Source organism: Lissotriton helveticus, chromosome 1_2 (genome assembly GCF_964261635.1).
Source record: "Lissotriton helveticus chromosome 1_2, aLisHel1.1, whole genome shotgun sequence".
NCBI lineage: Eukaryota > Metazoa > Chordata > Amphibia > Caudata > Salamandridae > Lissotriton > Lissotriton helveticus.
In genome coordinates this window covers 102,815,371-102,841,508 of record NC_136058.1, presented here as the reverse complement: position 1 = coordinate 102,841,508, position 26,138 = coordinate 102,815,371, and the positions used below count along the sequence as shown (strand labels likewise).

Below are 26,138 nucleotides of genomic sequence, written 5' to 3'. Positions count from 1 at the left end.
CCCTTACACTGCTCCTGCCAAATCCCGGCGACCTCCGCGGACAGCAACCTTGGGACACCCAGAGGACCTGCCTGCCTTGACCCTCTCGAAGATTGGGACTCCCATCAGCAGAGGCTCTGCTGCAACACCCCACCTGGTGCTCACCAGGAAGCTCCGGACCAGCCCACTCTGCACCAGCCGAGTCCGGGCCGGGCCATCCCGAACCAAGACCACGAGGACGTCCCCCTGGCGACTAGGACCCAAAGTCCAGTGCCCAAAGACCCTCCTCGACGAACCAGCCGACGCCTGCAGACTCAGAACCGGGGGCCACCCAAACCGCGGCCAGCCAAGGGTAAGCTTTTCCGACCCCTAAAGACGCCCCTGCACCCGGCGCCCAGCGGCCCCCTGTGCCTCCCTTTGGGGTACCTACCTGTGCGCCAAGATCCCAACTTACTTCTTGAAGTGCTGGTCACCCCTAGAGAGTCACCGGCCCCGAGCCTGCAGCCTTTGTTCCTTTGTCAAGATCCTCATTGGATAACATTGAGCGCCTGACGGCTCAAAAGCACCCTGCACCCAGCCGCCCGAGTGCCGCTGGCTGTGACCCCTCCATCCTAACTTACTTCCCCCCTTTCCCTGAGCAGCAAGTGACCAGGAGCCCAGCTCCCAGAACCACGTGGCCTGCTAGCCAGCCGCCATCAACCGAAGGCCCCCGTTCCCTCAGTGGATAACATTGGGCCAACCTACCTCTGCACCAGGCCGCCCGACTAATTTTTTAAGTGTGGAGTTTTGAAAACTGAAAATATTTCTATTAAATCAGCCAAAGTCCAAATCCGAAAATACTCACCTGTGATCAGGAGAGAAGCCAGTACTGTACCCTTCAGCCCAGTACTGAACCGCAAAAGTAATCCCTAGCGGGTTTACTAGTAACCTGTATTTTTCCCCACAGGAACCCATTGTCTGTTTTTCTATGAAATTTCTTCTAAGTGTCTACTTTTGAAAATTGCAAATATTCTTTAAAAATTGTACGAAATAATGAAACACAATTACCTACCTGTTTTTAGTTAAGCCCCCAGTGCTGGCCCTAGGAGACTAGTGCTGGGTTACAAAAGTAACGCAATCGTACTTTACCTGCAACCTGAATTTCCTCCAATTGAATAACATTGTCAGATTTACCTTGAAAAGTTTCTAAGTGTGAACTTTTAACACAACTTTATATTCCTGAAAATTCTGCACAGTAACTTACTCGTTTTTGCTAATCTGGTTTCAGCTTAGACCCCAGGACTGAATCTTAGATCTAGTCCTGAGCCTACCAAAGTAATCCGTAAAGTAATCAACTGTACTTATCTATGAAAACCCATTGAGTTCAATGCTAGAGTGTGGTTCAGAACTGTGTCGTTTACTGCATATACTGTAACCATTGTGTGCACAACCTTTTTGCTTCCTTGTCAAGTAATTACATGCGAATACTCACCTAAAGAAAAGTATATTTTTATAACTGTTGGTTCTAAAAATAAAACAACTATATCTTTGGATATACAAACAATTGGCCTGAGTTCAGTCCTTGAGTGTGTGTAACCTTTAGCTGACTGAGTGTGTACATCAAATGCTTTACACTGTCCTCTGGTACTGCCTTACTGTTCGACCAAGCTACCACTTTGGAGAGTAAGGTCAGTTCTGACTTTAACCTCTGTAATACCTCTGGTGTTGGTGGACTCTATACACACTGACCTTCCTTCTAGTCCAGTATATATAGAGCCACTTTCTCACAGCATGGTACTGATGTGGAGGCACACAGTGCAACCTACTGTCACACCAGAGCACAGCTTTTAAGTTTTCCGTATCAAGTCCGGTGCTTGGGGGAAATTCACAGGGTGAGGAATCTGCGATTAGAAGTAATAATCAGAAATAGGTTATATAGGTCTTGACATCTGAGAAACCTAAATTCTATTGAAATACTCTCCCAATGGGATACCAGGTTTGCCCCTGTAAAAACAATAACACGTTTGAGTTGACACAGATCAGGGCCGGACTGGCCATAGCGTAGCTGCAAAATCGGCCCTGTACCAAAATCGTCCGACAACCGGCCCCGGCAAAGAGCTCGGCGGCACCTCCAACCACCCCCCCCCAGTGGGGAAGGGAGAGGGGGGGCGGCTGAGCACTTTGCAAGGGCAGGTTGTGGTTCCCAGTCCGGCCCTGACACAGATAACTGGATTCAGGAAGGCACCTGGCTTGGCAGTATATATATATATCTGTAGACAAACAACACCCTGCCCTTTCTTGTTGATGTCCATCCAGCTCACCCCGATTTGTATGATCCAGCCAAAAAAGGGTCTTCACCTTAAAAGAAGGCATTCCACACGGTGTGGAGGGCTGTCCTTTAAAGTTCAGAAACCTTTTCTGATTGAATCTTATTTTTATATATTCATATCTATTACAGAGTCAGCAATAGCAACTCAGTAGTTCTGATTAAGTCAAAGTTCCCACTGAGAAGCTGTTTTGTGTTTGATTAATATTGTGGTAATAATGGCGCAGTGTAAAGAAAATGCAGGAAATTTTTCACAAATAAACGTTTATTCAATTTTCATATAGAGTTGTCCATGAGGGTGGGAATAAATGAGTTTTAGAAGAAAACAGAGGATCGTATTTTTGCAGAAATCTTTGCTTTCAGCTGCAAAAAAACATAAGCACAACGAAATTACATCAAATCTTGGCATGAAACGTGTGCTTGTGATGGAGCAAGGATTCGCACGTAAAGCGACTTGCTTGTATTCATGAACCTCGACTAACCCTAATTAATTAATCAATCTGTTTGTCTTATTAAATTGCCCTTTTACAAACACTTTTGGGGTGTCCGAGTGAAGCTTACCTATGTGTTTACTAATCCTAATACGCTTGCTACCTAAGATGGCTGCTGCTACGCGGGAATTTCTACTGCGCATGCGTCGGTCATACCCATGTGACGTGACGTACTCGCAGTTCTGGTGGGAAACTGTTTGCACTTGCGCATTAGAGCTAAAATGGCTGCTTTGTGTTCTCACATGCGAAAAGCTTGCATTGCTGCTTTTGCTATGCTGTTCGGTCTGCATTAATCCTAATGCTATAATTATTATAAAGTAATGGGTATAGAGTAGAGATTCATGGTATACAGTGTATTCATTTTTTCCTGTGTTCTAAAACTGTTTCTATTTACTTTTCATGTATCGTAATCCTCGGGCATGAGGCACGGCAATACTCCATTTTGAAAATCCTTTCTGCGCATGACAGTCCACAGCCAGAGGATGAACTCTGTGACATTGAACGCCAGCCAGATAGTAGCACCTGCCAAGATGTGCCTGGGAACTCTCGTCTAACCCCACTAAGAAGAAGTCAAAAGACTACAATGTATTTATCAATAGACTGTCCATTGTTGCGCGAATTGAAGACATCATGTGAACCTGAAATTCGACGGGCGGAATGAAAATTCTAATGAGGGCTTGAGAAAGCTCAAATCCTAGGTGGTGTGATGACCTGTCCTTTCTTTTGTCCAATCGAAATTGGGGATCCTTACACTTGCAACATTTGGGTGGTGGAACACTTACCTGGAAAATAGTATAACTAGCCTAGGTTTAGCTAGAGAAATTGTCCGACTTGTCCGAATAGCTGACCTGTCACTGACCCAACGCACTCAATAGCTGATCGAGAACAGAGGTGCTGCGGAGCACTCTGTCAGAAGACTCGCTGACCCAATCGGGGTTTTGGGAACCTTAAGTGCTGGCGAGCACTTTGCTGGGGAATTCGATGACCCAATCGGGGTTTTGACTGATAGCTGCAGAGAGGGTGTAGCGCAGGCGTTGCAACTGCACTGCGGGTGCTGGTCTCAACTTTGGTGGTCCTGTCCTGATCCTAATCTGGTTTTCCTGTCCTGGTTTCCATTCTGCACCTGCTGGCCTACTGGCAACTGCATTCTTTGGGGTTCTCCTGTCCTTAACTGACCCGTGGCCAGGGTTGGTCTCCACACCGTTCTAGGTAAATATAAATCTGTGAGGGAAACACAATTGCGTCCTTTCCTTGCCTTGCTTGAAACAGTTAAAGTCTTACTTGTCCATTGTTCCTTTTCTTACCCTCCCTGGTCTGACAAATAATAAGGTCATACATTTTAGCTGTTTATTAGCGTGTTCCAAATTGTACCCATCCTTTAAGTCAATTGCGAAATACTGTTCATGAAACATAGATGTTCCCTTTCTTTACCCTCCTTTAGCCGAATTAAAGTGGTTGCTCAGAATTATTAGTGTGTTCCATTTTCTTACCTTCCCTATACCTACATGGTTATTTCAAAATTTTCGTCATAACAAATCAAGTTTCTTTCCCTTATCCACCTCTCTAGTAATACTAAAACTGTGATTTTCTAGCATGTTCCTTTTTTTCCCATCCTTTAGAAACACCATATTAAGTCTAATTTCTGACGTTTTTCGTATGAGCATGTTCCCTGTTCTTACCTTCCCTTTAGATTTCTAAATGGTTGGAATCATTTATTTCATGCATGGTTACACGATTTTCATGATTTTGGTTATTGATAGTTTGCTTGCTGTAAACCTCATGCTTTCAACCCTGGATGAAGACTAGATAAAGATTTTCAAAACTTCCTGAGTCTGTGGTTATTATAAAGAGTGCTAATGTTATAAATGGTTATCTTAGTCTGCTTATCTTTTCAGCTAGCTCCCTGATCCATTGTGATCATAGATATCAACAACACGGATTGGTAAGTCTAAGGTAAATAGGAATTAGTTAGTATGTGAATTACTGGTAGTAGAGTGTAGGTTACCCGATTAATAAATATGGTAAATTGAATTTATGGGCCCAAGTCTGCATTATGGTAAAAATTATAGTCGGGTGACCTGCGCAGAGCTATCACTTGGTTTGGTGTAAATCTGTTCAGTAGTTTTCAAACATTACAAAAATGTGTTGTTCGATCATGAAAAGGTTAAAAGTTAGAGATATCTATACCCGAGTTCGTAGACTTTTCGGGTATCCAAATTTAAAAGAAAGTAGCCAATTTGACAAGGGGCTTTTTTTTCCAATCACCCGTTTTGGTCCGGCGGACTCTAAGCTGGGTCCTTGAATACTAAGACTCTTATTGGCTGACCACAACAGAAACCATAAATGTGAAAAATTCATAAAATATGATGGTCTTATTGAAATAATGGCCTTTTACTCTTTTAACTGTCTTGCACTGAGCGTCATGGAGAGACACGCAACCTCGGGCAGTTGACGGCAGCCTTAAGTAACAACTGAGAGTCCATGAAAGGCCTTTGCAGAATCATAAGGCACAAGTGACAACCAAATTATTATACAGATTGGGCTTTCTCTTCTAATCTAATTGTGCAGAGAATGAGCAGCCTGGTGATGATTCTGATTCTGCAAGTAATACTGTGGTGTGGTATTTTTTTTAATAAGATGTACGAAATAGCATGGGGATAGGTGATAACATGATAAGGAATGTAATGTGGTGGTCCCAACAATGAAGAAGTTTATGACCCTGGTCTTGGCAAGATACCAATAGTTTGTATCAATGTGATACCCTAATATGGATGCCTTTACTAATCTATTTCTGTAATTGCATATTCACAGTCTCTACTGTGGCTGAAGTAATGCAGCTGTAAACAACATTCATATGGGTGATAGTTCTAATCCACCGAATTATAGCCACATACCCTAACAGCTTTAAAACCCATTAAAGAACTTTACGTAGACCAAACATATAATTTTATATTTACAGGCCAAGTCCTGGGATAGATAGAATGTGATGTCATTTATGTCATCTGTGTCTGCAGAAGTTTAAAATTGGTAACTTTATGTAGTTAATTTCATAAAGATCACGAGCTGGGTGTCGAGTTTCATGAATAGCAACTCATCATATCAAGGCTGTTAGTGCCGGACGTGGATTTTCTGATTCACAAACAACCATCAGTTTCAATCCTTGTTAACAGTAATTAGGGAAGTGACAGTGAACCTGATGCAAACACACTCAGTATTTGGCCCATGATCAGGTGACTTCAAGTTTGTAAAGCATGTGTTAGCAGTCTTAGCTCACAATTAAAGGCCATTTGAACCACACAACATCGGAAGGGGTGCCATGTACATAGAAAGCAGGAGCAGTTCTTCAACACTCACTGAAGGGAATGCAAAGTAGTTCCCATAAGTGAAATTAAATGCTCATACAAACAAGAATTCTGGGCAACGAAGTGTCTGCATCTGGCAATCAGCAGTGGAAACAGCCTCAAAACAACGTTTGTCTTTTATACACAGTCTTTTGATTTCACTGCAGTATCTACTCACTGTTCAGTTTCCTCCTGGATCATCATGACAGACTTAAACCAACTTCCAATACTAGAAAGAACAACTCTACATGTCAGTCAAACACGGATCTCAGGATTTAGTGTTGTAGATTCACCTACTATGTACTTTTAGCCATCCAGTAATGGTTGTGGACCACTGCAAGCACTTTTTCTTTCAAGTCTAACTTTTGGTTTCCTGCGTGTGACATATGGCAGCGATAATGGTCCTAGAGAAAAAGTAGTGTATAAGTCTATTCAAGAGATACCTATGGCCAGCGCCAGAAAAGGATCTATGTGCCAGAACCAAAGTTTTGAACACCATTCTTGCTTTGATCGGTAGCCAGTTAGGGATCCTTAGTGGTAGCTGAATTGCTGCATTCCGGACAACCGGAGGCCTCCTGAGCAGATGGCTGGGTGGGCCCAGATACAAGGCATTGGCATAGTCAAGACGAGATGTGATTAAAGCATGAATTACATTTTTCCATGACTGAAGAGGTAGCAAGAACAAAAATTTCCTGAGGGTGCGCAACGAGCCAACCACACCACCACCTGCGGCTCATAGGCAAATTGCTAATTTTGTTTAACCTTCAAATTTTTAACTATAGTAGCTAGAGGAGGAGGGGGCAGCAGTTCAACCCCGCACAGCATAGGGTCCAAACAGCAAAATCTTGGTCTCATCAGAAGTACATTGAAGATCGCTGGCTCACATCCACTGAAAAAGCAGTCTCCAAATAACCCTTAAGAGCTTCCTGCGCACTTGGGACACCATTCTCAAAAGATAGAAACTACTGAGAATCATCAGTATAACAAACTATACTCAAGTAAATGGACTACACCAGAAAGCCAATGGATATAAATGGATATTAAATAAGGTAGAACTCAAGGACAAGCCCTGTGGTACCCGAATTTTAGGGCTTTGGTTTCAGATGAGTAGGGGGCCATCCAAACTGCCTGACTTCTATTATCTAGGAAGGATGGAATACAGGCCAGCGCCTGAGCCCAAACTCCAATGTAATCTATGCGTTAAAGGAGAATAGTGTGCTATACATTACTGAATGTGTTGACAGCTTCAAAAGGCAGCCTGTTTTCCTTGATCTAGCAACGTCTTAATAGAGTTGATCACCTCCACAAGTGCCAACTCAGTACTATGCTGAGGCTGGAAACCTGACTGTGACAGATCCAGCAGACTGAATTGCTCCAAATAAACTGACAATTGGAGGGTAATCAACCATTTCAGCATTTCAGAGGCAGCCGGAAGAAGTGAGATTGGTCTAAAGTTGACCAAATGAGTTCTACCCACCAAAGGTTTTTTTTTCAACAGCTAAATGAACAAGGCCAGTTTCCAGCAACTCGGCACTGTTGCTGTTTGAAGGAATACATTCAATAATTGATTAACTGATTGAAAATTGGATTGATAGAATTCAACATCTTGCAGGTGACACTAGCAAGCTCAGACTCTTCCAGCAAGATGGAATTGTACTCAAGCAGTTCACGGGCCCCCGTTCAACTGATATCACTAGTCCACGTCTAAGTAGCCAATCTTACAGAGTTAGACCCTAAGTTAGAAATGATTTTAACGTTGCTGGCTTCAAAAAATCTGATAACTTTTCTCACAAATCCAGACCATAATCGGCTGTATATATGCCACAAGGAGAAGAAAGCTCTGAGAATTTGGAAGAGCATTCTTATGCAGTGAGCTTACATTGATTAATGTGACCCGGGTATGGGTGTGGTTGACAGAATAATTACTCTTATGGCCTGACTCCCTTCTTTTCACTTCCGACACTTCCTGCACGGTAAGAGATGCAAAACTTTTGCAGCATACCTGTGCCAACGGGTAACATTGCGGCAAAAGCTTCTATCTGCAATCCACTGTGGGCTTCAGGTTGTATAACTCCTGGATGGAGTATCTACAAGCAGAATCAGAGTTGTCCTCTGACAAGCACCGTGGCTCGCACTGGTTGGGGAACAAGCACGGATGGGTGTAGACGTGTGCTTTCAGCAAGGCTGCTGAGCACGTCCATGCTGTGGCCCTGCCTTCAAGGGAGGTGTTCATTTTACTATCCGGGTAAACTAGAGTACTGCTGTACAAAAACAACACATCTAGAGGCCCAAAAGGGGCGGGGGGAAATAGTCACCTTGAACAGAGACCTGCCAAAACAACAAAGCAGACTGAAAGCAAACCAAAATATTCGGCTCACTACAATGAATCCCCCCGCTAAAACACTTCCCTTCCTAAACCACACACAGATGGATCTGTGGAGTGCAGACCCAACAAAACTGAATGATTCCTGCACCCAAAAATTCTCAACATAAAACAAGAATAATTAAAACCACTAAAACCAAAGAAACATGTTACTGTCTCCCCTGGATGGCTACTGGAGACTCTGGAACTTTGTCACTTTGTTTATGAGGAGGATGATAATAAGGCTTACAATACTTAACCCAGCAAAAGTCCTACAACTGTCTGCACCTGTCAGTACCTTAAGTCCAAGTGGATTGGGAGCTTATTGTGATCAGTACTGGGTGTCCAGATACTCCTCCAAAAGGCCTATCAGTCTCCAACATAGAACACTCTGAACTTCTGAAGCTCAAGGACAGGTCTTTCTGTAGCAGTATATCACAGACAGCTGTGTATACTTCCCTCAGTCACTTGAGTCTTCCCAGGGACATCACAGGCAGTGTTGTAAAATAGAACTACGGCCAAGGAAGTGAAGGCTTCTTAGGGACTAAGTCATTAGAACCACTTCACTAAAATCGACTTACAACTCCATCCTTCACCATCATGCAGGTTTACTTCCCTCGTTGTGAAATCTGGAGATAGGCTTATTGGCTCCTTTGAAGCTAGCACTTTGAAGACCCAAACAGGACCATATTGCTATGCCAAGAATGTGCCAAAAAGTCATTAAAAAAATAGTTGATGCCCTCTTCCATTGCCCTTTCATCTCCTGTGCTCTACTTCCCCTAGATCTCCTCCTTCCCTCATCTTCCTGACTTTCATTTCCTTTACCCCATACCCCCTTCCTGTCCAACTCCCAGCACAGCACAAAGCAAACAACCATTTATATATCAGGATATCTGGAATTATCCTTAGCTCTGCCTTACCCAAGATCAGCCAAAATAAATGTACAATGCATGACATATTTTAAAATATATACATATATTTTACCGGCATTGCATTGCTTGGATCTTCTCCATACATGAACTGGACCTTTACAGTGATGTTTCTTGCAGAACCTTGTCGATTTGCAAAGTTAAGGCTTTGTGGATATACATACAGAAGATTCCTGTGAAAGCAAGGTGGAAAGTACAGACAAATTACAGGAGTCTCCTTTTACACCAAGGGAACGTTACTATTTCATGAACAAACACATACGCCTGGATCCCCGCTTTACAAATCCTGATTGATTGATTGATACGTGCGAGGGGTTGAAAGAAAAGTTTGTGTCTGAAAATATATCTGTAGTTATGCCATTTGCTGTCATCATAAGTTATTTAATTCATTCAAAATAATTTTTAAGTAGGAACTCATTATCAAAAGTGCTGCTTACGATTTCTATGTCCAATGCAATCTGAAAAACATGTTATCTATTTTATTGTCAAGCTACTTAATTTCAAGTATTTTAAAAATATTGCATATAAACGAACTCGCATAAAACACAATTATAATTCATGTGCAGCCTTTCAAAAGAAAATATCATTTATAGCTAGTAATCAGTCGAAAAAGAACAAATGCCTAATTGACAACTTCAATAGCAAACACTGCACTGCGTAAGGAATAAACCTCTATCTCCCATGTGCTCAGCCGCTTCTTTTTAAAGTCCACGTCAAATGAATGCTAAAAGGGGAAACAAACTGCTGAGGCGCCTCTAATTACACAATAGAATTATTCAATCTCTGACTCTTACCCTTGTCTTCCCAGGAATCACCAATACCCATGTTTCCCAGACCCACATATAATTTGAAAAAGTAAATGGACAATTAGAACAAAAACTCATTCGGATGTATTTATAGTAAAGAACATGCACAACTTGAGGAGGTTAGAAACAAGATGGACGACTCCCGGGTATCGATGGAGCGCCGCACGAGCAACCTAACCTGTCAGCGTTTTACGTCTATTCATCAAGGAAGGGGAGTGTAACAAGAGCCTTTCTGGAAGTAATGGCCTGTTTTAATTACACCGAGAATTCACTTACATAATTTAATGATAACTGTTATCCCCTGAGAAAACGAGGAGATAAACACTTTCTAAATAAATTGCACCGCTAACAGCACAAAAAATCAGTATAATAGATTCATGTGCCATTAACATTAACATTTTCATTCACTCGTAATAGGCTCCATGACAGAACATTGTATAATCTGCACCCATTTACTTTCCTTGTGTGTAGTGTATCCCTAGCTCAGGGGGTGTCCTAAAGGGCGTGCTTCTGAGAAGCCTGGAACTCTAATTGCAAACCCCCCTTTTTCTTCGCTCAAAAAGCACTGAGCGATCTGTTCAGGGGAGTTAATGCCCTTCATTGCTAGGTCGCAGTTTAATGGAAAATTGGCCATTGCTAATTGCTATAATTAATAACAGGGACCCACACTTATAAGTGCGCATGCCCAGGCGTCAGTCTTAAAGGTCTCTGAAACTGCACATCTAAGGATAGAAGTGGATTTAAATGAAGCACAATAGGCTACATATGTTTCAAGAATAGGTTTTCTAAGGAAATAATATAATTGGTCATTCAGTAATAGGTTCTGTCATGACAGATTCACAATTCGATTGGTGTTAAATATCACAAAAGTGCAACACTCTATATTACAACATGTTTCAAGCAGTCTATTCAAATAGAGGGATGGAGCTAGGGAAGATGGCAGGCGTGTCAGTGGCTCATTTCCATGGACGAAAACATCATCCTGGTCAGTAGATGTGGATTAGTCGTATGCTGGAGTCCAGCTGGACCATGGACTAGGTGTATAGAGTATATTGACAGAGGGAGTTACTACGGCACACTATTCCCTATTGCCCCATTAATGGTGCATAAAAGACTGCTGTAACAGTTTATAGGAACTGGGTAACAAGCTAAAAATTACTCCTCTATTATCAAAGTTAACACCAGAATCAAAAGTCATACAAGAAAGACTCATAACACAGCAACACGTCCAGCGTCTTCCCTGCCGGAGGACCCGTAAATAACTATGCCACATATGGAGCTTGGTATCACAAGTCTTTATTCGGCAGCGTGTAACTACAATTTCAACATTCTAAAGCAACCTTCATTGGAATACAACCTATCCATTATGTCATAGCTCTACAGAGTTCATCAGGAGCCACAAGGATTCCATCATTTAGCTATTCAAAAAATCTATAAATTGCAGTGCACTCCTGTGGCCACAAATGGGGCTGAGATATGGGGTAGTGTAAACAGTTTATGCATCCAGCAAGAAGAAAGCAGGTTTTGTAGAAAACTGCTGGGTACCCCAATCTCTACCCCACAATGTATATATCACAGAGAACTTAACCTTAATTGTATATCCGACTTCATCCGTGCTCGAACTGCTCTTTTTTGGCTATCAGTATGGAAGAACCAGGCGGCCTCCCTCACTCGAGAGATTATCAACGACTGTGTTATGTGTGAGAAAGGGATTGATATCCCTTGGTTGAGTGGAGTGCAACAAAGTCTGCGCAGTATCAATAAGGAATCCATTTTCTTAGTCCCATGTACAGCTGAAACTGATTCCAAAAAGGAATTAAGAGATCCCCTCTATTCTTATATAAAAACAGAAAGGATTGATCTGTAATCCACAAAATCCTCTGTTCTTAGTTATATGTCCATCGAACAGTATTATTACCCTTTACCTATATATCTCACTTTACCTATGAGTAGTTGGGAAAGGAGCCTAGTATTCAGTCTAAGAGCAGGAACTGTCAGATTTGCACTGTGTTTTCCTCTTGGTTACCACCCTAACCTCAACGACACACCATGCCCTTGCGATGGGAGGAGTGGTCAATCAATTATACATTTTTATTCTTTTGTAAGTACTATATCAAATATTCTAAGTGGCTTTTAAACCCATTTTTTAAAAAAAGAGAAGGCCCATTAGTTTGGATAAGGCTTATTTGTGCATAGTAACTATGGATGATGAAGATCTGATTTTTCGTATAAGCACCTTCCTCAGAATTGCTGTTAGAGCACGCAAGTCCATGTCTGATCCCTGAGACTCTATTTCTGTATAATTGTAGGATGATTTAATGTTTTACACATTAGTAATTTATTTATTTAATTATTACCAATGAAGTCATTCCTGATCTGTAAATTCAACTTATCAAAACGTTCTGTAATATCATTGTAAAGTTTTACATTGTCGTGTGTTCTCAAACTCTCCGACTGTTATTTTAACTTGTTATGATATTGTGCTTTTAGGGGTATCAAGGTACCCGAATAAAGTTATGAACTGAACTGAACTGATTCCATCATTGTAAACTCACAAGACATTACAACATGTATACAAAATCATAAGCAAATCATAATGCAAAGAAGTCTATAAGGTAAAAACATTCACTAAATTAACTGAATGAGCTTTACCTGCTGCCTGCAAAATGGCTGGCTTAGCACTGTGTTCCTGTGGAACTCACGACTGGATGGGTCCACAACCTTGTGGGCTTTCTCCCTTGAAATTGTAGGAGTAGCAGATGCAAGCATGTACTGTGGGGTCTGAGCCGTGGACCCCGGTTCCCTGCAGAATCATTAAGACAAACATAGGCCTCTGGAGGAGGACACACGCAAAGCAAGGCTGATTTTGGCCTACTTGGGCCTCATCAGTGAGGTGTGACTTAAGTCATGTGGCACACAGGACTCACGTCTGGGCCTACACATCTCACTTATGGCGTTGCATGGAGGAAAACCCAAATGTAGTGGGTAGAATGCTTCCAGGCAGTCTCAGTTGCCGGCAAATGCACAGGGCAGCATTCCAGTCCATCTTTACTTGCACATCATGTCCCTCCAGTCAAAGACCATCTCCATGCAATTCAGCCTTATTTCCACAATAACTGCCAAGCCAGGTCCTCTTTGGACAGGAATACACGCAACTCTTGACCAGATTCAGCCTACCTAAGCATCCTCAGTGAGTTCAAGCTTGAGTACTGTGGCACAGTGACCACAGGGACCTAAAAGCTCCAAACGGACACAATGCAAACACTGTCTGTGGCTACTTATTCCATGCAGGTTACTGAATAATTAAGAACAAGGCCCCCTCTAGGAAGGATCACAAGTCTTCCATAAACAGAAAGAAAGGGAAGGAGGAGGTGAGAAAGAAGAAAGCAAAAGCAATGGTATAGAAGGGTATACCTTCATGGAAACATCACCAATTTCAGATCCAGTGTACTGGGAAGAATAGAAGCTTTAATCCTCACAATGGGGAACACCGCTTTGAAAACTAAATAAAAGGGTGGTGTAGCTGAGAAAGAAGTCCATCATCATGGAGGGGAAAACCAGGAAGAATGATCTGCAGGGCCAGAACCGATGCAGTGTTTTTACATGACGGAGGGTAATGTGCTCAGTGAAGAGAGAAAATAAAGCAACCTCCCCATCTAGAAAACTGAGAATGATGCAAAGGGATCCGTGTCTTGTTCACCAGAGCTAGCGGGGACTCTTGACTTCTGCCTCAGTGGATTCTTAATCTCCCAGACCCTAGTTAAACTTTTGGTGAAAAAGCTGACTGACAATGAGAAGTGGTTAGATAATATATTTCATTTGATTGATGAGTGTGTTTAAGAAACCATTCTGACTTCAACCAAAGCCATGAGACAACAGAAGTTTGGGGATCACGGAATTAAAACATTTCCCAGACATGAAGAGAAGTCAAGGTGGGTTTCCGGAAACAGCCCAAACTGAATTTCCTCAAAAGTGAACAAACATCTTTTCTATGTCACAAAAAGGGTAGCAACTCTTTGCCATCTGCATGTAACACTGTGTTATGCAAGAGGTTTATGTAAAGGGAAGTAACAGTGTTAAAGGGGGCTACCCAGACTGCAAAAGTACTTCCTGAAAAACCTAGACTAAATCCTCTTTCCAGGCACATAAAGTCAGTTTGTTCTTTGTATTATTATACAGTGTTGCTAAACATCTCATCGATAAGGTTTTGAAAAACAATTTAACTGAAAAAATAGAACTGAAAGCCTTACCTACAAGACAATAAGGAAACACAAATAAAACTTAAGTGTACTGCTGGTGAACATGTACGGCCCGAATACGGATGACCCTTCTTTCTATTCGGATGTGTGGCGTAGAATCTCTGCGTTTCCCCCTGCGGCGCTCATTTGGGGTGGAGATTTTAATGTATGCCTGGATTTATTGTTAGATAAAACAGCAAGTGGTGATGCGTGCCCTAAAAAGGCGTCTGAGGCACTACGGGGAATATGTGACGCAGGGAACCTCTATGATGTATGGAGGTGCTGTCATCCTGAATGCCGGGAGAGTACGTTTGTATCCACGGTTCATGGGTCCTGGCCCCGAATAGACTTCTGGTTGCTCTCTGAGTCTGCTTGCTCGTGGGTGACGGGGGTGAAGCATGAAGCAAGAACACTGTCGGATCACTCTCTGGTAACCCTGGACCTGCAGATCCCCACGTGTAACCGTCCGCCTTACTCGTGGTGCCTACCGCCCACAGAATTATCAGACTCGTTTTTTAAACAGATGATCACTGAGGCGATAGGAAACTTTTTTTAGGAAAAATCAGGCGCTGGGGTGCTTTGGGAAGCCTTTAAGGTTACTATTAGAGGGGTGTGCATTGGGGCCCAGGCAGGAGTGTTGCTGGATTAGACAGAAGGGGGCCCCCCAAAAATGGAATATAGGCAGGTTCACTGGGAATAACAGCAAGCAATAAGAAAGAACAGGGGAGAACACTGCCACTATTTTTTATATATGGTCCTATACTCGGGTCCAAGGATACACACAAAACCTCGGAGCAACCATCAAGAAGTCAGATCATCAGACCCAGAGATACATTAATAGTTTTTATTCATTTTTTTTAAGCAATTTTAGGATTAAGTGCATTGATATTACAAACTTGACATTAATACATTCAAAAATCATTAATTTAAAACACACACAAGGTTTTTTGACAATGTGAAGTCCCACAAGCCACGTTCGAATCTCACACTCAACACTCATGTAGGTCCACACTCAACTCTTAACCAACTTATGTTGTGGCGTTTATGTACTATTGTGATCATTAGTGTGAGTGTTAGATTGACTGCTTGCCCTTGCTTGCCCTTGAACCTCTTGCCTGCAAGCTTCGGCAATTGCATGGTGCAGCTGCGTTGCGATTTCGTCAGAGACCGCTGGTAGTATCATTACACGCGGGCGACATGTTGCTACTTGTACGCGATCCTGGGGTGTACCTTCCTGAATTGCTTAGGGAGTACATCAAGTTTGAGCGCTTTTCGAGCTTGGGGATCAACTCGTCGAAGTCAGTGGTCTTCCCCCTTACGGCGCACACGAAGGAGATTGCTTTGGAATTCCCGTTGACCTGGACGTCAGAACCTGTGAAATATCTAGGTTTTGGATTCATAGGGATCCGGAAGTAGTGATTTCGGAGAACTATGGACGGGCGTTCACATGGATCACTGAAAGAGCCGAGAGATGGGCCCTTCTGCCCCTTTCGCTAGCGGATAGAATTGCAGTTGTAAAAATTACCTTTCTCCCCAAATTATTATATTTCTTCATTAATATCCCGATCAAATTGAACGTGACACTCTTCAAAACTCTCCAGTCCGCGATAACGACATTCGTATGGGGCGGGAAGAGGTGCAGGTGTAAGTGTTTTTTTTTGGTGCAAACGTTTGAGCGGGGGGGCTTTGAGGCTCCGGATTTTAGACTGTATTATCTCTGCGCTCAAGCTCAATTCGCTCATTACTGGCACTTCCCGCAGTGCTTTCAGCCACATGTGGCTATGGATGCGGTGCTCCCGGTGGCGGCGACTCTGTCGGGTGGCACAGGTGGTCCCCGGACTGAGATCAACCCCGTACACTGAACGGCCTGGGCTTGGCGGCAGCTGGCAGAAAGAGCTCACCTAACGTATTTATATGCCCCGTTGTTGCCTGTGGCCTCCCATCCGGATATATCAGCTGCGTGTGAAACGCAAGCCCTTGGTGAATTGGCCAAGGGGAATCACACGGATCGGGGATCTGCATGAGAAGGGCAGCTTCAAATCCCTGCAGGAGGTAAAAAAGGGTGCGAACAGGGGTTTTATGTTTGGGTTTACATATGTGCGAGTGCGACATGCCATCAGGACTGCGTACCCGGACTACCCGGACTACCCGGCTGAGCCTACTACTCTAAGAGCTTTGCAGGCGATGTTGGCGAGTGCAGAACGTCAGGGACAAATCACAAAACTCTATAACGCATCGCTGCGCGAGCGAGAACAGCAGGAGCACCCCTCTTTTGTGAAATGGCAGGTAGCGTTGGGAGATGCTCTCACCCCTGATGTGTGAATTGCATGCTGTACTCTCACTGGCCGTCTGACAGCTAATTGCATCTTAATAATAATACACTTTAAGTTTCTGCACCAACTATATTATACCCCGATGTAGCTTTTTAAATATGGTTTGCGAGAGAATGCTAACTGTGTGCGGTGTGGGGTGGCGGATGCGGACTTCATGCACGTGGCATGGCAATGTGGGCGTGTGTCTGCCTTCTGGGAGGAAGTGACAAAGATGCTGGCGGATGTCATTCAGGAATCAGTACCCTGCGCCCCCGAACTCTGCTTGCTTGGGTATGTAAAATGTTTCAAGCCCTGTAATAGGCGTATAATTGCACTGTCTACCCTGTTTGCGAAAAGAGCTGTGGCACATTGTTGGGGGGCAAAAGCGTTTCCGACCAAAAAGAAGTGGCTCCATGATCTGCTGTATTGTAAAGCTCAGTTACAAACTTATGAGAAACTTCCTGAAACTTCACGTCCAAAGGAATGCTGGGCCCTGCTAACGGCATATCTGCTTACTTGTCCAGACTCCAGATGATTCTAAAGGTATAGGTCTGTGCTGACTTCCTGTCCAGGCTCGCTAACTGCCCTCAGCAATGCTCCAAGGTGGGCGTACCTTTATGTCCTTCTGCCTTGTTGGTGGATTAATTCTGATTTTGCTGCATGTCTACATCCGGGTCTTTGAGGTATCAGTTTGTATGTTATCATTGTATGATGTAATTATGCCAAATGTATGTTTCCCATCGATTTGGAACTATATCTGTCTCAGTCTTGGGGCAGGTGGGTGGAAGCGGGGAGGGGGGCTTTATCTTTAACATAAAATTAAACCCAAAAGAACCTTGTACACAAAAAGGATCTAAGCTTTTACATGCAACCAAACGAATAAACTTCACACTCAAAAACTTTGGTATGGAAGAGAATGTGCTACATTATCTCACAAGAAAATGACAACCATCTGAAAGGTTTCAATCCGTAATCTCTAACACTTCAAGTGCCAATTTAGAAATGCTGGTTCATAGTGAAATAAAGGTGTATTCGGAGACCACACGTTCTCCATAAGTAAAAACTGTTTATTTTTAAGTAATGCAATAATGATTTTGTTAACGCACGCACAAGTATGAAAAGTTGAGATGACCCATTCAGATTCAGTGTGGTCAAACTGAGATGATACCTGCAGTTTATGCATCAGTCCAACTGTTTACTCTTATTCCTTTGCCATCAATCTGGACCAGGAGATGCAGAAGCACTGATACACCAGATGGACATACCAGCGAAATGATGCAAGCATGAAAAACAGACCCACCACGAACAAGGTCAGGCAACCAGACATCCAGCAGCCTCGACTGTTTCTAGTTTTCTCAAAATCTGGCCATGATGGAATGACCTGGGAAGGGAACAACAGGGCAGACTGTCTGACTTGGTGCAGAACTTAGAAAAGTGTTTTCTAACCAGCAGGAGACTTAGTAGGGGCAACACATTTAAAACAAACATTGGCATAGCCAATAAGTCTCGTTTTTGGAACCTTATTACTATTTAGTTATGCAGCACAATATCCTTGGTGCAAGAACATCAACTGTTGCATGGCTTAACACTTATAAGGTCCCAAAGGTGAGACCTATTGGCTATGCCGATGCTTGTTTGGGGTAGCCGCTGTCATTCATTCATTTGAGAAAATGTGGGCACAGGGAGAAAGCCAAGATAACGATCAGGAAGGAATGCAGCTGGCACAATGCGCGCCGCTGCTCGCTCCCGAGACCCCTAGGCCATGGGAGTGAAAGTTTCGAGAGAAGGCGGGACATGCACGTATAAATACATATACATCGCTGTATAAATATTCATACCTCATATTTATTTATACTATTTATAAAGCGCTCTTCAACCCTACCGGCATCCTGGCGCTGTGAGAGTGCAACTGAAAAATGAGCATCATGGGGCAAGATGGAGGGGTGAGCAGTTTACTCCTGGGGCAGTTAAACTTTGGGGAAGAGCCATGTCTTTACCTTTTTTCAAAAAGGCATCAGTTCGCTTGTTTTCCTAATTACAATAGGGAGGCTATTCCAGAGATGGGCTGCCGCTATACTAAAGGCTCTGCCACCATGAGTGGCTTTCCTGATCCTAGGTATGCTAATGAGGTTAGTAGAAGAAGAGCGGAAGGTCCGTGTGGGCTCATACCATTTGAATTTGTTTTGTAACGGTTTAGGACCCAGCCCATGCACTGCCTTGAAGACAGTGCATAGAGATTTGAAGAGGATCCTCTGATGCACGGGCAGCCAGTTTAGCTCGGTGTCCCGAAGGGGTTGGGACTTGTGGGGACTCGACCACTGGACTGTCTTGGGAGGTTTTGGTAAAGAGAAACACAGGTGCTTTCAGGAGAGGTTTCAAAGACGGTTTAATGGGTATATAAGTCTTTTTCATTGGAGAAGGCAGTCCACTTGCAAACTATAAGATAACCGTGTCCCAAATCATATATGGCTTCAAGTCAGCTACACATTCCGGAGGTCTTGACAGGCATGGTGTCGTCTGTCCCTGGGGCTTCTGTGTCGAGGCTTCCCCACCGGTACCAAAAGAAAAGAGAAACGGGGGTCAGGTACTTGCAACGCTCTCAGACTGAATACAGGGCCGGGGGTGAAGACACAACTCCCGTGCAACAGTGCTCACTTCACTCTTTCGGGTGTGAGGGCCAGTGCTCGTGCAGAGGGAGGGGATGCAAGGGCGGTGCTCCTTACTCTCGGGGCTGTTTCCTCCGCCCAACCCAGCCCGCTACCCGGCCCCGTACCTCTTGGAGCCACGCTCCTCCCGCGGGAACGTGGCTGGGCGATGCGTGTTGATGTTGGCGTCCTGGCTTGCCGCTCTCCCCACGCTCCGAATCTCTCCGTTCGTCTCCTTCGCTGCTCGTCTTCTCCTGGGAAACGCCGTCCGCGGAGCTCTGGGCACTTCCTGATTTTGACGTGACGTCCTCATCAAAGGGCGGAGCCTCGGCCTCGGCCTCTCGATACAGTTCCTTAAAGGGGCCGCTTCTGTTGATATCGTCGGTCCAGTCGGACTCGGGGTCAGCCGCCCAGGTGCATTGTGGTAGCTGTGGGGACAATGGGCACGGTGAGAGGGGGGTGGCGGACCACCAGTCCTTAGGTCCTACCATGTCCGGTCCGCCCGCCCCGTCACACTCGGCCAATGCAAGAGTGGTGGAGGATCTTCGTCCTCGAGAAAGTGCCATTTTCGCTGCCGCCGCCTGGATGCTCTGGAGTCTGGAAATCAAGTATGCAGGAGATTCCAGTAACAGAGCGTTACAGTAATCCAGGCGGCTGAGAATAGTGCTCCTGACTACGGTAGCTCTAGTCTGTGCTGGGAGGAGAGGCAGCAGCCTTCGAAGGCCTCGCATTAAGGCGAAGCAGCTCCTCACCTGCTTGTTGACGTTGGTCTCTAGACTCAGGTTGTCATTAAAGCTGACCCCTAGATTCCCTGAACCTTTCACAAATCCATACACAAACTAAATCAATTCCTTATACCCCCAAAAAAGTGGTCTTTAATAGTTTCATCATTTCACTTCACGCTTGAACAATCTTCAGTGTTCTTATGCATATTTCTATTTTCATTTTATAAATAGAATAAGTGTTTTGATTTAAATACAATTGTTCAACACTACTGTGGCTTGAATGAAGTATTTCCAACACGCGTTTTGGGATGAAATGCCTTCTTCAGGAATACCACATGTTCAAGATCCCACTCTACTTTCAGAGGCCAGCAAAGAGGGGGAATGTAGAGCAAACCAATTGCAAGAATAAAAGTTCTTGGTGAAATCCAGGGAGAGAAAAGATGAATCCAAGCTGTGATGCTATCTGTATAGATAGACAGCCTTATACTTGAATAGTAGGCGATATCTATTTAATCACTGCGCAAACTTCGCGACCCCACGGGCCAAAACAGCAACCAAGGGCCAGTATGTACACACTTGGCAAGGACTGTCTTGCAAACTGAAGATCACAGAATACCAAGCAGCAGGGACAACGTGGGGAATGCTGAGAATGTCTAATCATATTGCAATGACCAATGAACTTGGATGCCTGTCTCAAGTAAACCTAACAAGATATGGGTTACAATCATTAATTTGGCATGCTATAAACTAATTATTATATGTACAAAGTCACAAAGGTGCATATTTTGCAAACGTCTGAATACCTGCTTCATTTAGAAGTTAACATTAACCTCTGATTAATTTTAGCTGTTAGAAAGAACCAGACAAAGCTAGAGGATGCTAAGCCAGACTGTCACACTTACTGTCCATGAACTGGGCACACTGAGTCCTTGAAGAGAGCACTCAATAGCATGCTTCGTCAGGCTGTGCACCTCGTCGGTCAGCACTGTAATGCCCAAGAAGCTCGAGTGCGGGCTCTTTGCCAGAGTGCTTTTCCAAGGAATATATGAGGAGGCCCGAGTACCAGCCTCAGTGTGTGTGTGCAACGTATAGCGAGAATGTATCAGAATTTGAGAGAGCTTCTGCAGCTCACAGGAAAATTACTAACCAGCGCCTCGCTGTAAACAAATTATGGAATAACCAGAGTATTTCGATACATTCTGTACTGTCGCTTTAAAATGCTTCCATCATAATCATGAAAGAGTTGCCAAATCTGCAGCAAATACTGTTGCAGAACGTTCAAATGCACTTATCGGTGGTGGCTACGACGCTCTCCCCCAGCACAGAAAAAGTATGAGGACTCCCAAAATGTGAAGCCTATTATCATTCTGTAATGTGTTTGGAAAAATAATAAAGACTTATTACAATAATAATAATTAGAGGTACGGTTCTCCAGACTACACTTGCAACAAGCAGAATTGGGCTCTTATTAACCTACCTATTGGGGGGGGAGGGGACACTTTTTGCCCAATACTGGAATAGGTAATCTTGGAAGTACTTGGGAATCGTATAATTGTCCAGAAGCTTCCTTCTCTTGGGGTGCTCTCCATAACTGCTGTCGAAGATATAAAGTAGGCTGTCGTCTTGCTTGGTCTCCATGTATTCCAGGTAGTACTTCATCTTCATGGAGTAACCATCGCTGTCTTCTCCGCACTTGAACTTCTGGTTCCGATACTTGCGTTTTAGTTGCTCGATGGTCCATTTCTCCTGTGCAGCCCATTCTAAGATTGCGTTTACCAAGACCACCGGTTTGTAAGGCTTATCGTACCGCTCAATAAACTCTTCAGCAGACAAGGTGAGATAATCGGCACGCTCCACATTTAAGCTCCACGTCAAGTTTAAATAAACATAAAGAAACGTTATTCATTGAATGGCTTAAAGCCCATCGGTCTTCGAGAGCGAATAGACGGGTGGTAAAAAAAACAAGCCCGGAGTTGTTTCCGCGCGTGCACGCGCTAAAAGGAAATTTTAAAAAAAGCACGCAAGTGGTGCGTGCGCAGTGGCAAAAGTGAAAGCAGCTGCAGCGTAAGCGCTTAATGAGCCATGAAGAGGTAAGCCAGATGGCGGGTGTGCGCGTACCGGCGCGTGAAACCGCAAGCTTTAGGCCACAAGCGAAAGCTTGTGGTCGGATTTCTAAAGCCGACTCACTAAATATCTCGCGAGATCAGCGCATGCTCTGGCTCAGGCGAGACCTAAAAAGCACCACTGACATACGCCACAAGTGGTGGCTAAAGATGGAGTCACAACTCTTAAAGGGGGCTAAACCTCAAAGCAATAAATATTGTGTTTATACAGAAGGTATTTACTTTCAAAGAATCAGGCAGCTAATCGTCTAATGTAGTGTTTCTGGGAGCTAGTAGAAGCTACATTAACTGAATAGATATGATAGCAGGAAGTGGGGAACTCCATAAGAATTAAACCAAAAGGCAGTGATCCTTTCATTATGTTAGAAAATACCTCTGGTGAGTAGAGATCTTTGTACTCTTGGAGACCCAGTCTGGTATCTAAAACGAGCTTCACCTGATAAATCATTAGACCATGCTCATCCTCATGTGTTTGATTGCCTGGATGCAGGAAACCATGAGATCCAGGAAGCACAATTGACAGTTTCTAGGTAGAATGATTTCTGTCAATGACTGTGGCATTGACAGTGTACAGAAGCACATCCCAGAATAGAATTGGGAATAACTATGGGGCCTGCAAGGTATTTCTATGGGAAAACATAACCAGGACCACAGTTTGTAAAGAGGCTGTTGCTGTACCCTATCTTAACTATGATTAGTTGGTAGCAAGAGATGCGTCTGGGTCTGCAAGTGAAGCATTGTGTCAGTTAGCATTCAGATCTGCTCCAAACAGTGATGGGCCAAGCAGTCTACGGTATCCAGTAGGGACTTGGTAAATTGGATCATAAAATAATTAGATAGGCACAAGACAGAGTATCTCCAGTAACAACCATTTGTCTATTTTGTTTTATTTTGCATTCTTATATAGGGCACTCTTACATGTAGTGCAGTCCTTTACCTCCATGGTCTTGTCTCGCAGCTCCCCCCGATGACGCTGTTCACCTGCTTGGCTCCCTGGCTTGGTGACCACTCCACAATCACCGAGCTCTCCAAGTTCGTGCCCGCTGTGGTCACATTGCTTTGTAATTGCCTGTTATTTCATTTCACATCATTCCACCTTTACTTACTTTATTTACTTCACCCTCAATTTGGCGTTTATTGTGTGTTTACTGTGTTAATGTTAGTGACTTGGTGAGTTGATCTGTGGTCGTAGCCCAATGTCCTCATGGTTGTCTGGAGTTTTTCCCAAATGCCTGTTTGTTTTGCTGTTGATTCTCCCGCCACTTCCCAGCTCAACGCCCTCCCGCCTCCCTGCCAGCCCATCCCACCTCCCAGGACTATTTATGGAGGTCGCTGTGCAGCCACACGCTTACGGCATGCCAAAGGCAAGCCCGCCTGTTCCCATCCATGCCTGGACAGCGACCAGCACAAGGACCCCTGGCTCTCCAACCCCAAGAAGCTACACAGCTGCATTCCTCTGAGCCCTGGACCCTGAAGGTAACAACAACCATCACTGCTTCCTCACATCCTGTGCACCACCAGAGGACAATTCTCCTGCTGGCACCGCCACCTCACCTTCAGCACTAAAACAACCGACACCAGGAACTCTGCAAAAGCAACCACATCCGCCAGGCCAACCAAGACCACACAATGCAACTCCAGTGCATCCTATTCAACGCTCAATTACTAAGCAAAGACGCCACAGAGATCAGGGACACGATCTCATTCCTTACCCAGGAAGTGATCTTCCTCACAGATACCTGGCTAAACCCCGCCTCCACTTCTGACATCCTTATCGCCATACCCGAAGGCTACAAAATAACACACGCAGACAGAACCAACTAACAGAGGTGGAATCGCCATCATCTACAGGGACACCATCTGCTGCATGACATCCCCAGACAACCCAACCCCAATAATGGAACACCTCAACTTCCAACTCCACATAGACAGGAAAAGCACCATCAGAGGCACCCTCACTTACAGACCACTAGGACAACGCCCCAGATTCTGCAATGCTAATCCAAACATTATTGTCTCTTTTGCAATCTTCTCCGAGCAGTACATCTTCCTTAGGGATCTAAACTTCGACTTCGACGACCCTAGCGACGCCAACATCCTGGAGAGCATGAGCAACATCGGCCTCAAGCAGCTTGTCACCAACCCCACCCACACCCCAACACACGTTCGACCCAAACTTCACTTCCAGCTACAAAGTCAGGTACAACCACACCACACAGCTTTCCTGATCCCCACCACTACAGCATCCACTACACCATCTCAGAACCAACTCTTGCCAGCATCACACCCCCCAGATCCATGCACAAAGACAGGAAAGAAAGTATCTGAAGACCAGTGGAACAAGGCTTTCCGCACCCACCCCCCAGGCGCAACACATGACCCTGAACAAGCAGCCAAAAACTTCTCCCGTTGGATCATTAAATACGCCGACGCCATCACCCCGCCAAAACAATAAAGCTATAAAGACCAATCAGAAGAGTAAGCTGGTTCACCAAGGAACTGCCCTCAACCAGTAGCATCGCCACCTGAAAGAAACTAAGAAGAGTGCCCTTGCAGACCACATTTAAGCCAGCACAAATGACAGCAAGGAAATCTTCGCCATCGTGGCGACGTTCTCCAACCTGCAGCGACAGAGAACAATATTACCCCCTCCCAAGAGCTGTGCGCCAACTTTGCTGACCTCTTCCATACCAAATTCCCGGCCATCTCAGGAACTTTCAAACACCAACCTTCTACCGTGAACAGCATCGACCAGCTCACACCCACAAACACAAACCCCCAAACAACGGCTCACCCACTGGAACCTCCTCACCACGCAATATACAGTCCCAATGATGAACTCCACACACTCAGGGGCAACCTCAGACCCCTTCCCCACCACGTTTTCAACTTCGTAAGCAAGGCAATCAGCAACGAGCTGAGGAAGGTCCTGAACACCTCATCCCCATAGCCTCCTTCCATGAGGACTGTAACATGCTGAAGTGAAACCTCGCCTGAAAAACCATTTGCTGACCCAGCCGAACCAAAGAACTACTGGCTTATCTCTCTGCTTCCCTTCCCTGCAAAAGTCCTTGAATCAAGGTGATCAACAAACAACTCACCCAACACCTAGATGGCCACAACCTTCTGGACCCCTCCCAATCAGGATTCTGAGCTAACCACAGCATGAGACAGCCCAGATCTCAGCCACTGACGACATCAGAACCCTCCTGGACCGCAGAGAAATGGCAGCTCTCATCCTCCTGGACCTGTCTACTGCATTTGACACTGTTTTCCACCACATCCTGATCAACAGACTCTACCACATCAGGATCCAGGGAGTCACCCTCAGATGGGTTGCCTTGTTCCTCACCACCTGAACTCAAAGGATCCATCTCCCACCTACCACCTCACAACCCAAGAAAATCATCTGCGGAGTTCCTCAACGATTATCCCTCAGCCTCACCCTCTTCAATGGCTGGTTGACATTGTCAGATCAAACGGGCTCATCATCGTCGCCGACGACCCTCAGCTTATCCGCTCACTGTCAAAAGACCCCTCCGACACTATAGCTAACTTCCACAAATGCATGAGGAACATTGCGGACTGAATGAAGGACAACTGTCTCAAACTCAACATGGAAAAGATGGAAGTCCTAAACTTTGGGAAAACCTCTCTGTGGAACGAAGCTCGGTGTCCTGTGTACCTCAGCCCACCTTCCAGCTCGACAGTCCTTCACAGCACCCTCGGGATCATCTTGGACAGCAACCTATGCATGAAGAAACAAGTCAACGCAGTTTCTTCCACCTGCTTTCACACCCTTCGTATGCTTCTCAAGATTTTCAGATAGCTCCCAGCCAACACCAGAAAGACCGTCACACAAGCCATCTTCACCAGCAGACT

At 44.6% G+C, this 26,138-nt stretch overlaps 1 protein-coding gene across 14 annotated transcripts in view; it reads right to left on the bottom strand.

Annotated features, from left to right (window-relative positions):
- Positions 1 to 26,138, bottom strand: part of DOCK7 (dedicator of cytokinesis 7) — an 870,736-nt gene that overhangs the window by 427,759 nt on the left and 416,839 nt on the right. For all 14 annotated transcript variants that reach the window (XR_013603568.1, XR_013603571.1, XM_078669468.1 and 11 more), the window contains one exon: positions 9,463 to 9,580. Coding sequence is in view for 12 of the 14 variants with exons in the window: in XM_078669468.1 (XP_078525594.1) it covers positions 9,463 to 9,580 (118 nt within the window). In the remaining 2 variants the exon portion in view is untranslated. The remainder of the gene's footprint in view (positions 1 to 9,462; positions 9,581 to 26,138) is intronic.